Source organism: Pungitius pungitius, chromosome 21 (genome assembly GCF_949316345.1).
Source record: "Pungitius pungitius chromosome 21, fPunPun2.1, whole genome shotgun sequence".
Taxonomy (NCBI): Eukaryota; Metazoa; Chordata; class Actinopteri; order Perciformes; family Gasterosteidae; genus Pungitius; species Pungitius pungitius.
This window is the reverse complement of record NC_084920.1, coordinates 624,228-640,674: the sequence shown is the minus strand read 5'-3', so window position 1 is coordinate 640,674 and position 16,447 is coordinate 624,228. Positions and strand designations below refer to the sequence as shown.

General features: G+C 49.3%; 2 protein-coding genes across 3 annotated transcripts in view; one reads left to right on the top strand and one right to left on the bottom strand.

The window, feature by feature from the left end:
- Nucleotides 1–335: 335 nt before the first annotated feature.
- atoh1c (atonal bHLH transcription factor 1c) lies at nt 336–1,025 on the bottom strand. The gene has a single exon (XM_037463855.2). The coding sequence runs from the start codon at nt 1,023–1,025 to the stop codon at nt 432–434; it is 594 nt and encodes a 197-aa protein (XP_037319752.2). The 3' UTR covers nt 336–431.
- Nucleotides 1,026–12,424: 11,399 nt separating this feature from the next.
- Nucleotides 12,425–16,447, top strand: part of LOC119212822 (glutamate receptor ionotropic, delta-1-like) — a 112,357-nt gene continuing 108,334 nt past the window's right edge. For both annotated transcript variants that reach the window (XM_037463619.2, XM_037463618.2), the window contains exon 1: nt 12,425–12,869. In XM_037463619.2, the coding sequence (XP_037319516.2) occupies nt 12,788–12,869 (82 nt within the window). In that variant the 5' untranslated portion in view covers nt 12,425–12,787. The remainder of the gene's footprint in view (nt 12,870–16,447) is intronic.

Genomic DNA, 16,447 nt, shown 5'->3' with positions numbered 1-16,447 from the left:
ATGGATTCCCTCATGTGGGGGGGGGGGGGGGGTTAGACCGGTTACTCTTTTCTGACTCTATTTTTTCCTTTTCTAAAGCCTTTTCTCCCGTGGGGGGGTGGGGGGGGGTTGTTTGGGACAGAGCTCTTAATAAGACAAGTGCAGGAAAACGTGATCTTTGTACCGATGTGCTGACTCATGTCTTTGGTTACTTGTATATAATTTTAAAATAATAAAAATTGCTACTTTCAGTACTTTGCTTGAGGATCATTACTTTGTCTTTTTCTCCTGAAAACCTTTTAGGTTTTAATCCAATAAACAAAATGTAATAAAAGGCAATAAAACGAAGTGTTTGTGTAAGAAAATATATTTGAAGTCATTAACAAGACAAACCTCTAAAATACAAAACTCTTCCATAAATGCTGCAGCTAAATGTCTTTTGTGTCCGGTGTTCAGAGTCTTTTGGTCCCGCTCGTCCTGCTCCACGTGTCCTCGGTCTGACTCCGCTGCGGCGGGCCCCCGCTGCCCCTCCCCCCGGAGTGAAGGTGCGCGGCAGCAGGTGTGGCCCCCGGGGAGGGCGCAGCGGCCCCCCGGGGCCCCTCGTGGAGCAGCTCGCTGAGCGTGGCGATGTAGATCTGCGCCATTTGGAGCGTCTCGGACTTGGAGAGCTTCTTGTCGCTCTCCAGGTTTGGGATGACGCTGCGCAGCTGGTCGAAGGCGACGTTGAGCCCCAGCATCCTCCTCCGCTCCCGCGCGTTGGCGGCCAGCCGCCTGCGTCTCTGCGCGCGCTCCAGGGCGCACCTGTCCGGCGGGAGGCAGTGCAGCGCGCCGCCGTCGGGCCCCAGCCGGAGCTCCACCACGGGGCGCGGCGCGTCGCCGCGGTCGCAGCCGCGTCTGGACCGCGGCGCCCCCGGTCGCTCCGGCGCAAGGCTCCGTTGCAGCAGAGCTTGGATGTCCGCGTGGAGAGCCGCGGGGCCCGCGGGGCCGACCCCCCCCTCCGGGGCCAGAGGGTGGAACGACGCGAAGAGGCTTTTGCTGGGAGCCATCACTTTATTATTATTATTCAATTTGGTTTAATATTCCAAAGTCCCTCCGCGGTCCGTCCTCTGACAGCTTCTACTTTCTCTACTTAGATGCGTGAATTTATGGAGATGGCAGCCACGGGAGCGCGCCGTGCGTGCTGCGGGGGCGTGGAGAGGGTCGTGTGCTGCTCATTGATCAGAGCCAAAGTCCGCTGCAGGAGGTCCAGGAACCGAGTTCATCAAAAGAGGATTAGAGGCGTCTCAGTGCGCAAGGAGGCGGCCAAGCAGCGAGGAGGCAGGACGCAGGACACGAAAGGAGGAAGGACGGCAGAGTGGGTGTGATTCTTTACAATATGATTCAAATCCCAATGTCCCTGAAAATAACCAGAGAAATTAAGTATTAAAGTATGAACGAGACATGATGGACGCATTTAAAAACTCCCCCTAAAAGAAATAATAACGGGTTTGTTCCGAGATATCTTTAAAAATGGTTCCAATTTAATTCTAAACTCCCACATAGTTCATGATTGCCTGGTTAATAAAGTCTAGCCCTGGTTAATAAAGTTTAACCCTGGTTAATAAAGTCTAGCCCTGGTTAATAAAGTCTAGCCCTGGTTAATAAAGTTTAACCCTGGTTAATAAAGTCTAGCCCTGGTTAATAAAGTTTAACCCTGGTTAATAAAGTCTAGCCCTGGTTAATAAAGTCTAGCCCTGGTTAATAAAGTCTAGCCCTGGTTAATAAAGTCTAGCCCTGGTTAATAAAGTCTAACCCTGGTTAATAAAGTTTAACCCTGGTTAATAAAGTCTAGCCCTGGTTAATAAAGTCTAGCCCTGGTTAATAAAGTCTAACCCTGGTTAATAAAGTTTAACCCGGATTAATAAAGTCTAGCCCTGGTTAATAAAGTCTAACCCGGGTTAATAAAGTCTAGCCCTGGTTAATAAAGTCTAACCCGGGTTAATAAAGTCTAGCCCTGGTTAATAAAGTCTAACCCGGGTTAATAAAGTCTAGCCCTGGTTAATAAAGTCTAACCCGGGTTAATAAAGTCTAGCCCTGGTTAATAAAGTCTAACCCTGGTTAATAAAGTTTAACCCGGATTAATAAAGTCTAGCCCTGGTTAATAAAGTCTAACCCTGGTTAATAAAGTTTAACCCGGATTAATAAAGTCTAACCCTGGTTAATAAAGTCTAACCCTGGTTAATAAAGTCTAACCCGGGTTAATAAAGTCTAGCCCTGGTTAATAAAGTCTAACCCGGGTTAATAAAGTCTAGCCCTGGTTAATAAAGTCTAACCCGGGTTAATAAAGTCTAGCCCTGGTTAATAAAGTCTAACCCGGGTTAATAAAGTCTAGCCCTGGTTAATAAAGTTTAACCCGGGTTAATAAAGTCTAGCCCTGGTTCAGGAGACGTTTGACTAACACCAACCTGTTGGCTTTAAAAGGAGATTATTTCTTATTGTTCACGTGGTATTCAGCCTGATGATGAGTGACAGGAACATGGCAGCCTCAATGGGGCGTGTGCCAGCGCGGGGGAGGTGTGTGTGTAGGAGGGGGGGTGAAAGGGGGGGGGGGGTGTTGGCACGCTCCGCCCTGTTAAACCCAATGAAACGGCTCGTTACGGACACGCACGGGGGAGATCAAACGCTCGCACCGCCGTGACGACACCGGGGTGGGCGGGGCTTGTTCAGCAGGCAGCCATTGACTTCCACTGATTCCTGCACCGTGTGGAGCCGCGACATCCGGAAGGTTGTCTCAAAGCTTTCTGACTTCCGGTCTGCTGCACTGAGCTCCAAGCCCATTGGTTGGATGTGACACTTTACAAATAACTTTCCTTTGAGGAGAAGCTGTGACTGAATAGAAAGGACCAGTGTGACGGTGGCTTTGATGGTTCTGGTCCTCACTGTCTGCTCCTCAGGACCCGCCGTGTCTCTGGTGTCCTTCTGAGTCTGTGATTGGACAAACTCCTCTCTGTCTGTCCTCCACCTCCAAGACACACGGCCCAAAGACTCCAAAAGACTCTTTGTGTGGGGCAGGAACCACACACACACACACACACACGCACACACACACACACACACACACACAGTGGACACACTCATTTGTCTCATTTCACACCAGTGATGCTTCCTTCCTCCCTCTTTGTATCCCTTTAGACACACACATACACAATCATTTGTTTCACTACACATCACAGGACCCTGCTGCTCTCCCCCTGTGGGTCCAATTACTAATCATTGATTAGGCCAGCTGTGTGTGTGTGTGGGGGGGGGGGCATAAGGAGTTTAGTCAGGTGTGTTGCTTCACTAATGGAAGGACCTTCACAGTGAGTCTGTTATCGATGGTTTGTTTCTGCATTCCTGTCGTGACCAGCAGGAGGCGGAGCCTCTGGCTCTATAGAAGTCTATGGAGGGATGCTTTGGGGGGGGGGGGGGGGGGGCGTAAGAACGTAAAGCAGGGGAGGCTTTAGGATGGATTCTTCTTCCCGAGTGTGTGTGTGTGTGTGTGTACGTGTGTGTTTCCATGACAACTGAGCAGAAAAGTTATTACACAATGAGGTTGGACACGTCTCTCCCCCTCGTGTCCCCCCCCCCCCCCCCCCCCCGCCCCCCCCACTGTCTTGTGGGCTGTCTGACAGGTGATCTTCTCGGGGATGTTTCTCTCCTGACCCTCTGACCTCTACGCCTGACACTGCCCCCGTGGCCCCCCCAGTTCACCATTAATTATGGACGCGGGAGGCGGGGGGGACGTCGGATGTGTCAGGTCAGATCAGCGGCTGAGAGGGACGGAGTGTCCCCATCTGAACATCTGCACACCTGAACATCTGCATTCATCACACGTTCTGCTCCTCCTGGTGGAAATAGTTCTGAACAATGAGGACGTGAGACAAAGCCGTCCACGTCTCACGTCCTCGTCTCACGTCCACGTCTCACGTCCATGTCTCACGTCCACGTCTCATGTCCTCGTCTCACGTCCATGTCTCATGTCCATGTCTCATGTCCACGTCTCATGTCCACGTCTCATGTCCACGTCTCACGTCCTCAGCTTTACTCACATTACTTGCAAACACATATAAAAGATGAATTCAGTTCTATCTGATCTTATATTATTTAAAACGTTTTAAACATTGACTTGAGGTCACTGATCTAAAGTGTGTGTGTGTGTGTGTGTGTGTCTGTGTGTGTAGATGAAATGAAGAGCACTTATTGGTCAGCAGAGGGCGCTGCAGCCTCAGAGTCTCACAGTTAACATCTGGATCAGATTGTGTGTCACGTGGAGAATGTTTCTGTAACAGAGAACCAGAGAACAGCTGCAGGACTGTTTCACGTCACCTTGACCTATTGACCTCTGAGTGGCACATTTGACCTCGACGGAGGTCAGGTGATCGTGTTCATTGTCGTGCTTCCTGGAGCCAAACTGCTCAGAAGAACACGAGGTTTTGTTTGAAGTAGGAAGCCTTGTTTGTTGCTCCTCTTATTGTGTTTCATCTCGCTGTGAAGACGAGATGAAACACGATAATCCTTTAAAAGGCGCCAGGAGACACGAGGAGGAATTAATACATAAAATGATTGTAGAGCTTCATGCTTCTTGACCTCCGTTGTTTTTTTAAAGCTGTCCCATATTGAGTTTTTCATATTTTGATTGTTTGTCAGAGAACATAATGGTGTGTGTGTGTGTGTGTGAATACACAGTGCACACACACACACACACACACACACACACACACACACACACAGATGTCTGCTAAATAATACAGCAGCCACTCATTAGGGTGAGCTGTGGTCTGCCTGAAAAGCCTCATGTTTACTGAGGTCATTTTACAGAATATAATTATGACTTATGAGTCAAACACATTAACACATAATGAAGGAAGAAAGAAGATGGACACTTTTCTTCCTTTTGTGCATCAACAATTAGCTTAAGGTTCACACACACACACACACACACACACACACACACACACACACACACACACACACACACACACACACACACACACACACACACACACACACACACACACACACATTAGTTATGTTTGAGTGTGTGTGTGTGTAGCAGTAAACAGCAGCTTGTCTAATAACAGGACCGACACACTGAAGCTCAAACCAGCTGCTGTTCCACTTTTAATACTCAGCAGGGACCACACACACACACACACACACACACACACACACAGACACACACACACACACACACACACACACACACACACACACACACACACACACACACACAGACACACGCTGGAGGACTGGATAAAAGCTCCATAAGTAGTTTTGCACCTGAAGGCTATTAATGGACTGTGGATTAGATGTTCACATCACTTCTTCCTTGTGGAACCAGAGATCTTCTTCTCCTCTTGAGGGTCGTGAGCATCTCTGACCGCTCTCCTTCTCACAGGCGTGAGGACGTTTCCACCCTCTAGAGACCTGGAGACAGATCCCTTCCATGAGGACATGGAGACAGATCTCTTCCATGAGGACATGGAGACAGATCCCTTCCATGGGGACATGAAGACAGCTCCCTTCTATGAGGACATGGAGACAGATCTCTTCCATGAGGACATGAAGACAGATCCCTTCCATGAGGACATGAAGACAGATCCCTTCCATGAGGACATGGAGACAGATCTCTTCCATGAGGACATGAAGACAGATCCCTTCCATGAGGACATGAAGACAGATCCCTTCCATGAGGACATGGAGACAGATCCCTTCCATTAGGACATGGAGACAGATCCCTTCCATGAGGACATGGAGACAGATCCCTTCCATGAGGACATGAAGACAGATCCCTTCCATGAGGACATGGAGACAGATCCCTTCCATGAGGACATGGAGACAGATCCCTTCCATGAGGACATGAAGACAGATCCCTTCTATGAGGACATGGAGACAGATCTCTTCCATGGGGACATGAAGACAGATCCCTTCCATGAGGACATGAAGACAGCCATCTGAAGTAATTGTCTCCACCGGTACTTCCTGTCTCCTTGTTGGCTACGCCACCATATGGCGGTAAACCCGCCGGTCGCCGCGGTCGAGATGCATCGAGACGCAGAGGGAGTCCTCAGAGAGGTTTTTTCTCAGTGTCCCACAGCTCAAAGCTTGGGGAGGGGGGGCCTTCATCAATAATTGAACATGCACTGCTGAAATCTGTCCCCCACGGGACACGTTCTGGGAGAAAGTAGGGTCCATGTCGGCAGGACAGAGGGACAAAGGGAGAGAGGGACAGGCGGGCTGATGAAGAGGAGCACAGTCGAGGGACACACACACACACACACACACACACACACACACACACACACACACACACACACACAGATCAGATCTATTATTTGGATTTGTCTTTATTAAAACAGAATTAAGATGTTGGGTTCATTTCCACTCAGATGCAAAACCACTACCTGGCGCTGATGAAGACAATAACAATGTGTCCCACGTGCATGGAAACACATTTTAAGACTTTGATTGCATCATTAGTGCATTCTGCAACCTGACAACCCAACAAAGCAGAAATAGACACACAAGTTTCCTTAAAGGAAGACGCCAACGTCTGAATAACAATATTTGTTTGACTACAGAGAGACACAGAACAGGTAGACGCAGTATGAGAGAGAACCACAACAACAACAACAACAACAACTGTGTGTAGGAGGTCAACAGGTCGCCTCCATAGTCATGACGTGTGGTGGCTGATTCTTTTCTTTTGGGGGAAGCTCAGATGACACATCCAGCTTTTCTTTATTATCTCAATGTGATGCACACAAGTCAACCTGTTTCAGCTGTGTGTGCACATCAGTGTGTGTGTGTGTGTGTGTGTGATCCTCCTCTGACTCTGAGCTCTCCGTCCGCTCTCATTTATTCATCTTTTTCTCAACCAGCAGCTTCTTCACCAACTACTGGGCTCCCACAACAAAACGCACAACTGCATCAACACAACGGTGTGTGTTCAATGATGTGCACTCTCCTTTCAGCTCCCTGGTTTACTGTTCCTCCAGCTCCTTAACCAGCTCCTAACCAGCTCCTGACCAGCTCCTAACCAGCTCCTAACCAGCTCCTAACCAGCTCCTAACCAGCTCCTTACCAGCTCCTTAACCAGCTCCTTAACCAGCTCCTTAACCAGCTCCTAACCAGCTCCTAACCAGCTCCTTACCAGCTCCTAACCAGCTCCTTAACCAGCTCCTAACCAGCTCCTAACCAGCTCCTAACCAGCTCCTTAACCAGCTCCTAACCAGCTCCTAACCAGCTCCTTACCAGCTCCTAACCAGCTCCTTAACCAGCTCCTAACCAGCTCCTAACCAGCTCCTTACCAGCTCCTTAACCAGCTCCTTAACCAGCTCCTTAACCAGCTCCTAACCAGCTCCTAACCAGCTCCTAACCAGCTCCTAACCAGCTCCTTAACACCTGAATTGAGCTGAAGCTACAAAGTAACTCACTAAACGGAGGCTGTCAATCAAAAAGGTCACAGGAAGTAAACACGTTAAATATTATAATCAATCCGCTCTGGAACTCAAATACCAACCGACGAGAGACGTGTCAATCCTTTATTTTCAGGATTCGTGTCTTGTTGGTTTGAGTGTGTGTGTCAGTGTGTGTGTGTGTGTGTGTGTGTGTGAGTGTGTGTGTGAGGCAGCTCTCATCAGGTGCTGATGGAGCAAACAATACTTGCAGCACTACTAATGTCCATCAGATGTTTTTACCACGCATGATGTCACTGATGATCCTTCAAAGGTTCTCTTGTGTCTCCATGTTGGAACGCTCCTTCTTCCAGCTTCACTGCCACGAGAAGCTCACGTGCTTTAAACTTTTGGAGACTCATTTCTATCCTCTTTGAGGCGACTCCTGCCCCCCCCCTCACCCAACCCTCCCCCCCCCCTCCGTTCTCCGCTATCTTCTCCTAATGAAAAGCGAACGCTGTTGTCAGGCCTGATCAGGCAGAGCAGCAGCGAGACGGGGGGGGGGGGGGGGGCTTTGGGTCTCATTGATCCCGTCCCTCACCTCTGCTGCCCAGAGTCTCGTCAGGGAAGACGAGGACGGGCTGATCAGGTCAGGTGGTACCTGCAGGTAAGTCCTTTCGTCCTTTAAAGTGAAAAGCCCGTTTGCTGTTGCCAGGCAACAGCTTCCCCATTGGCTGTTATTCACCTGTGAGCCACAGAAAGAACTCACAACAACAGCAGCCCCATTCAGGGAGAAACTGAAAGGATGCAATCATTTCAACCGTCCTTCAGATGAGCATCAGCTGGGTCCACCTTGTGCAGCCAGTGAGGCAGAATAAACAGGTATATGTGTATATATCATGTCTACATCCTCTCAGAACATCACTCACTTCTACTTGGAGCACTTCCTGCTCCTCCGTCTCCGTCTCGTTTGTCAGAATCATCCAACCTGCACTTTAGAAAAGGGAAAAGACATTTTTCTCTTTGATCTGTGATTCAACACCTTGAGTTTATTGGAGACACTTTGGGCACGGTGAGAAAATACCAGTGTTACGTAATTATAGACAATGAGGAAGATAATCATCTCACTTCAGAAATTCCTGCTTTGTGCTGTAGGCGAGAAAAAACAATTTTCCGTCTCTGACGACAAACCGTTTGCATCCGTTGAGCCTCTCCAAGGTGATTGATCAACGTTATTATTATTATTATTAACCTGCATGTGGGGGCCCCTGCAGGCCCCTTATATCAGGGCGCTGATGTATGGCTCCTACTTAACCCTCTGGATGGTAAATGGATCAACGCTCCACGTTCTAATTCGACCTTTGGAGTAAATTATTAGTGCAGAATCTACTTTCTGTTCCCTCGTTGCACGCAGGAGGAAGGATGGACTTCTTCCCCCAGATACTATGTTAGATGGTTAGAAGTAGGCAGGGGAGGGGGGGGGGCGACACGTCTCCATTCCCCCTTTTCTTTAAGTCGGTAGACGAGGAGAAGGAGGACGACGTCCTCTTATTCCCTCCATCAAAGCAATTTAAAGAATGAGACAAGAAACGTTATTAAATGAAGTCGGTCTCAAACACCAAATATTAAAAGAGTTTTACTGCCTCCAGGGAGCAAAGTGCTGCAATGAGAAGCTCTGCTGGGGGGGGGGGGGGGGTGATTCAGGTGGTGTGAGCTCAGGGATGACATGAAGACCACAAACAACCAGGTTATTGCTGACTGTGCTTCATTCGTGTTTCTTATGCTGGTGACTAATGGACTCCTTCCTGTCCCGGGGGGGTCCTCACCAGAGACACTTGGTTCCGTTCGTTAGGTCCACTCTGAAATACGAGCTACATTAGAGAATCATGTGTTCATCCACCTTTCACAGAATACTGAATGCGTACCGACTGGAGCTCATTAGTAGTGAGTCAGTTATTCTTCATAATTATTCCATAAATTCGGTACATTTGCCACTGCTGGTGTATTAAAATAACAGTAAATATCAGTTAGGTAAAAGTATGTGTGATGGTCTGTCAGCACTTCATTGTCAGATGATGAAGGACAAAGGAAAAGAAAAGGAAGCCATTTTCTACCTTTCCCTGGTGCAATACACAGAGTTTGTGTTCTCCACATTCATCTTCTGGCCAAAAGTCCACCGTATGCTGTCAAAATCGCCTCCCTTTCTTTTAAGGCTCTTTGCTTATGCAGGAGTGAGTTGAGAGAACATCCATGTCGGGTCCTTTGATCCGTTCCTGGGTGTCACTCTTCTGATGAATCTATCTGCAGCGCCGCTGGATATTTTTCTCCCGTCGAGTAAAAATCCATAAAGTTGAGGTGTGAACACTGGACGAGCCTTTCATGTCGGCTTATGATCCTGAAGAGCTTCCATGGAGAAGGTTGTCAGTCAGACCAGTAAACACAAAGCTCTGCACATCGTTTCAACTTCAAGACTTTTTGACTCCTGTGAAGCGACCAACGGGTCACAAGGAGACATTGGGCGTCCAGACTTGAATAACTTCCTCCTCCCTGACTTTGCTCAAAGCCCACTGGGATTGTAGAGGAACAAGAGATATCAATTCTTCCTTCTGCTCATTACTTTTTGAAGTAAATAATGTCAGACCCCCCCCCCCCGTTTGTGTGTTTGAATACTTTTCTTAACCTTGATTTCTGACACACTGAGAATTGAATCATTTTTGTCACAAATTTCATGCATTGATGAATTTTGAGAGTTGACAGAACGATCTGATTGATTTCATGACGTCGCCTGCAAGTTAGTGAGCGTCCCTTTCATTGTGTGTTTGTGCATGTGAGCTCTGCACAGCTGATTGACTGCGTTGTCGTGGAAACCTGACGCTCACCTTCAGTGGCACGTTAGCTCCCGTTAGCGCTTTGCTGCTACGAGCTGCCATGTTGAGAGCCATTGAGAGGCAACTGAAAAGTATCACGCATCTTTAGTGAAATGCTTGTATGTCCTTGTGTCATTAAAATGACTTCATAGTGTAATAAAGCGTTATGTGGTGCTTGTAAAATACTAAACAGAACAGAATTGAACTTTTGAACCCTTCTACTGCTGCTACTTTGGCCTTTTGGAAGCACAATGATGTCAAAGATTAATGTTGGACTGCAATTAGTGTTCCATTCTAATTAAATTATCTACTGAAAAAACGTTCCATCCCCTGCCCCCCCTCCAGTGAAGAAGGCTCGCAGTAACAGCGTGGTACCAGTAGGAGGTGTGATGTTCCACCAAAGGAAGACGGTGACGGTGGTTTTAAAGGTATATATGAGTAAGTACTGTCAATAATGTACAATGAAGGATTATTCATTACCACGTACAATATATAATACATCAGGGATTCAAATGATGGAAATAATTGGCTGATGTATTCTTTTTATGGATTATGATGACCATGGGTTGAGTTTGAACATGAAATATTCTTTGTTGGGATGTTTGCGCCCATCAGAACTCAACGTGCAGCACCAAAGCAGTGTCCGGGTAACCATGGCAACACGCCCGTCAGAGTGAACCGACGGGCCCATCGATTATTTCAGAGCCTCGTCAGCTCCTTCCTGTTGAAAGCTTTCACCGAGGAATCAAAGTTGTGACAGTCCTGGTCCCCCCCCCCCTTCTAAACCTACATCACACTCATAACAGCTGTTATAAGTCAACGGAGTTACATGATCTAACAAATAATAAACAACATGCTTGTAGCGTCTCTTTTCCTAAATACAGAGTTATTGGCATCCTCATTACGCACTTGAACTATTTTGTTTTTTTAGATGAATCATTCTCAAGATTTGGACTTTTCCAATTAAACTTGTCTCCAACAATCCCAGATTCATTTAATTTGATATAAAACTTCGGTTCCATCTTGCTGGCTCACTCAGTACTGTATCATCAGATATATATAGAGCCACATTGGTCACTTCCTCTCTAAAGGTCCGAGGCCTCCGGAGGAGCTGTCCGCTCCGCGTGGTGCTGAAACACCACGAGCCTCCGCACGCGCCACCTGTGATGTTCCGTGAGGGTTCGTCACAAGACTCCATTCTAGACTTGGCCAAACAATTAAAAGACATTTCTGATTCACATTCATTAGCAAGAAATATCCTTTAATTGTAAGGTCAAGTGTAGCAATTTCCCATCTGCTGCTTCCGCTTCACGATGAGGGGAAACGATCCTCTTTGGTGTCGTTACATGGGAGCGGGAAAAAAAGCACAACACCTGGAATTAAATCACAATGGCGTCACATGCACACACACCGCTGGCAGGAATGACCTCACCAGTCACGGGCCCCAGGCTTCAGAAGCCAATTGAGATCTAGTGCAGATCTGGCAAGATTTTACGCACGCGGCCGCGCCAAAAGCCGCAGCTCGGCCTCGTGTCCGGGACTTGAGCCCAACAACGCGAGCCCGACGCGACGGATGTTTGTGGAGGGCACCGATCGAACGTCACCTGGAGCCGGTGTCACGTCACGCCAGCAGCCCCGTTGCGAGAGAGAAGTTAGTTTGTCCGGTTGGGAGAGCGAGCTGCCGCTTGGTCCTCTTCCTCTTCCCATCACGAGAAAGAACGGCGGACACAACGTTGTGTTGCGTTTACGCGCGGATGCGGGTGTCACACGCACGAGCTGGACAACGCACATTGCGGCGCGGCAATGCGGTGGGGACGGTTCCTCCTGTCGGTGCGCAATAAACGAACTTCGGTGCGGTGAGCACGTCCACCGCGTGAGACGTGAAGTCGGGCTGTCGCAAGTTCATTACCGGCATCGACCCCCCCCCCCACACACACACACAGACACACACCTCCTCCCTCCCTCACCATCTCCGAGTCATCCCACACACAACCTACCGTCCGGGGCGTCTCGCTCCATCTCACCGCGTCTCCTCCGCGGTGCGCGCCGGCTCTCCTCCCCCCCCCCCCCCTCCCTCCGTCTCCATCCCTCGCCTCTCCTCCTCCGGTCGGACTTCCTGCGCCGTTGATAGAGGCTCTGCAGTCACGTGGGTCGGGGAGAAGAGAGAGAGAGACAGAGAGAGGGGCTCCGTCCTCCTCCTCCTCCGCAGTTTGCAGTGTGTTATGTCTCAGAGTCGGAGGTGGAGAGTCAGAGCTGCTCCTCTGGTGGATCTCACCCCCCCCACCCCCCCCCGGTGTCTTCTCTCATCCGATCCCCCTTCCCTCCTCACTCACCGGCTCTCTTTCTCCCCGGAGCCCTGGAAGCTGCTACTTAGCTATTTCTCTTCTCCTTCCCGACAGTTTGCTCCTCGGGATTTGGCTCCTCATTACTGTTCTCTCTTTTTTGGATTTGCTCCTCACTGAGAAACAAGCCGCACGTTGAGGAGGTGGATCCGTGGATGCGCCTCTTTGGCTCAAACTGGAGATGGAAATGCTGACATTGTTATTTTATTCCCTGTGGATATTGCAATGCAACACAGTGAGCGCCGACTCCATCATTCACATCGGTAAGACACCGACAGGGATTATTTGTGGTGGGGGGCGGGGGGCGGGGGGACTTTGCCGTGCAGGGCAATGGCCGTAAGACGTGGTTTAGAACACGGAATGTGAATCGGACAGATTAGAGGTGTTTAAGTTGAGGCAAGGCAGCATTTAAGCGTTGTAGTTCCCATGCATACCCCCCCCCTGCAATCTAATTATCATTCCGATCCGATCCGATCCGGGCTAACGTTTGGGAAGGAGAGGAAGGAGGCTGTTGCATCCAGGATCAGACGCACGCAGCGCAGCCTGGAAGTGTCTCTGCAAAGTGTTGCGCCGCACCATCACTCCCTCCACCCGTCCATGCCTCCACCCCTCTGTCCCTCCACCCGTCCATGCCTCCACCCCTCTGTCCCTCCACCCGTCCCTCCGTCCGGCCGTCCTCCCCCCTCATGTCGATGTATTATTCACATTGGCAGCGGAACTGGTCCAACAGTGTTTGGGTGTTTGCTTTAACCATCCATCCGTCCATCCTCCTCCCCTCCCTCCCTCCCTCCTCCTCCCCCCCCCTTTCCCCCCAGCCTCCCCTCATCTAAAAGCCTGAACTTTGAATAGGACGTGAGGGAAATGTTAAGAAACTGTTCCAGGGAGGAGACGACCGAGGGGACAAACGCCGACTGTTTGGGCTCCGAAACAAAGACGAAACCCACAAGCTGGTTGGCGGGCTCCACTTTCTGCTGCCGTCACCCCCCCCCCCCCCCACCGCCGCCCCCCCCCCTTCCCTTTGTGTCCCTTATGCCCGTCAAATGTTGGTGAAGTCACTTTTTGGGCGAAAGCAGGCGTTGATACGGGAGGACCGGAGGGGGTTTTGAGACTCGATGAGACAGTGATGCCACATTTGCACTTTTCATCTCAACTCCCCAATTTGCACTAATTCCAATTCAAGGCTCCTCTTCCCCTGAGATGATTGGATGCAGCAGGCGGCCTCCATCCGCTTGGAGGAGAGCCAGCAGAGGGAGGAAGTGGAAACAATAGTTATGTTTCAGACCGTCACAAGGCCTGTTGAGCACTGCGGTGGGGGGGGGGTCTGGATGATCCGAATTACTGCTCATACAGGTGACATTGTGTTCTCTGAGGAGGGATATTGTGCAGAATGTCTCGAGTTGTGCAGCGGAGGGATGAGTGGGAGAACAGATGGACACCTCACTGTTCCTCCAGGGAAAGATGTGAGTTTACATGGAGACAAAAGAGAACAGTGATACAGGATTATGGAGATCACACAACAGTGGATACGAACAAATGAGGGAGGTGGATGCCAGCAGTGAGCATGTGTCAGGCTGAAGCTCCACGTGAGGGGACGCTGCACAAGTAAATATTGTGTTATTTTTCTTCATCGATGTGATGACTGATGGTTCTGAGGCTTCTCTTCAGCCGAGGAGGAGCTCAGCGGCCGAATGTGTTAAACCTCTAACAGCAGACCAACATCTCTGATCAACGATGGAGATCCACCACGAGGAGAAGCATTCTGAGCAGAAAGAAACCCACGAGTTTCATTTGATTTGTTTTTAAGGCCCTGCAGAGGTGAATGTATAATTCTTATTTCTCATTGACTCTTCTTTATTTGAGGGAACAGAGCATTTCATGCGTTGTGTTCCTCTCAGAGGTGGAAGCTTCTGATGAAAGCCACCGTTTTGTGGCTTACTTTCTTATTTCTAATCTTCTGATCTCGTAGATCCTTCACAGAACATCTTGAGCTTGCCGTGTTCTTTAAAACAAACGATGCAGGACGCACTGCTTGGGACGATTCACATGCGGAGGTTTTAAGGACTTTATTTAAAGGACACTGTAGCATTCAGGAAGTGTCTTTTCTTTAAAATCACCTGAGATCAGAAGGGCTCAATGTCTCCATCTGGAGAGCAGCACAGAGCGGACAAAGCAAACGGTCTGTGATCTGTGATTGGCTGCTTGCATGTTGACCCCCCCCCCCCCCCCCCCCATGGACCTCCAGACAGACCCTGACTGGCTTGGCAGATCCAATGTGACAGTGCTCCGACATCGGCCCCCAAACCCCGGGCCGAGCATCTGCCTCGTCTTCATCGGCGGTGACATGTCCCGGTCTGTTTGTCCCTTTGTCTCTTCTGCTTCCTGTAGAGGATAAGTGGCGGGGGGGGGGGGGGGGGGGGGCTGTGAAAGAGCTGATACCCGAAGACTTGGACCTTCTTTAACCTTTGACCCACTGGCAGAGTCTACAGGTTCCATCACAGCAGCCGCGGGGCTGAAAACACGACTTTCCTCTGTGATGGAGCTCATGACGTCCACCAACACATGAAGCTCCAGTCTCCATGCAGACATGGACCTCAGACACGTGGTGGTGCTCAGAGGAACGATGCCGAACGGCTCCGACTTCATCACCTCCACCAAAACACCTCCAGGATGCTTTGTGTGAAAACTGGAATGTCTTCAGAGGCGTCTGTCCCTCTTCGTGTTCAGTTCAAAGAGAGACGTCAGTGTTCTGGTTCCAGTTCGTCTTCTTTTGAGATAAATAACCGCCAACCTTCGTGATGTCGAGCTTCAGGAAGTGGACTCGAATCTCTTCAGCCTGTTGTTCTTGAGCCTCAGCTGACATTTCACTGACGAATATAGTTTTCAGCACCAGACTTCCTCTCCCTGCGACCCTGTTTGGGGGTTTCTACGGTAACGGCTCCCATCAGCTGGCTGTCACATGACCACATGTGTGGATGAGTGTGGCCAGTTACAAACTGGTCTCATGACGTCTTCCCTTTGCTCCAGGATCTTCTCGTCCGGAGCACCAGGAGGCCGGTACGTGGTTGATGGTCAGAGGTGCCGCGGCGGCAGCAGACGCTCTCTTCATGACGTTGATGCACGATGTGTTGATCTGTGGAGAGACAGAAGAGACACACGAGTCCTGTCACACATCCACAAGATCAAATAAATCCACTTGTTGTTGTTGTGTTTGGAAACATCTTGAAGCTGCACATTACTCACGTTCAAATGGCTCAGGATCCCGATACCTTAATGTGTCTGAACGGAGACGCCGTGAAGGCTCCTGATTGGCCGTCTGCTCCTGGCGGGACCTCCTGGTTGGACGTCCTCTTTACACAGGAAGTGTCCCTGGTGGTGTGAGCTGTGTGCAGACCTCCAGCTCACAGATCTAGAGGCATTATTCAGGAGACACAAGGCTAATAGATTATTGATTCCGTCTTCCAATAGAAACCTCCTTCATTCATTGATTAATCATCTGCACTTCTAATCATTGTTGATCTCAAATCTTGAGCATTTGGACCTTGATATGTGGATCTATAACTACGGTCACATGACTCATTTCATTGGATGTCTATCAGGCTGCGTGGTGATGATGTCACAGCTGGGTTTGACCTGCACAGTTTAAATAGAATAAGCAGGAAGGTAAAATGCCTGAAGGTGAAAATCCTTTTAGACAAACTGCACACAGGAATTAGGATATTAGATATTAAGTTAATATGAAAGAGGAAACAGGTTTATAAGTGTTTGTCTCTCTGGTGTGAACATGATTTGTTCAACCCCCCACCCCCCCCATGAGAGAAGGAGGATTGACTCTGTTTGTTAA

What these genes read in the sequence shown, in the direction of transcription:
- atoh1c (XM_037463855.2), bottom strand. Translation starts at nt 1,025, where the DNA reads ATGGCTCCCAGCAAAAGCCTCTTCGCGTCGTTCCACCCTCTGGCCCCG.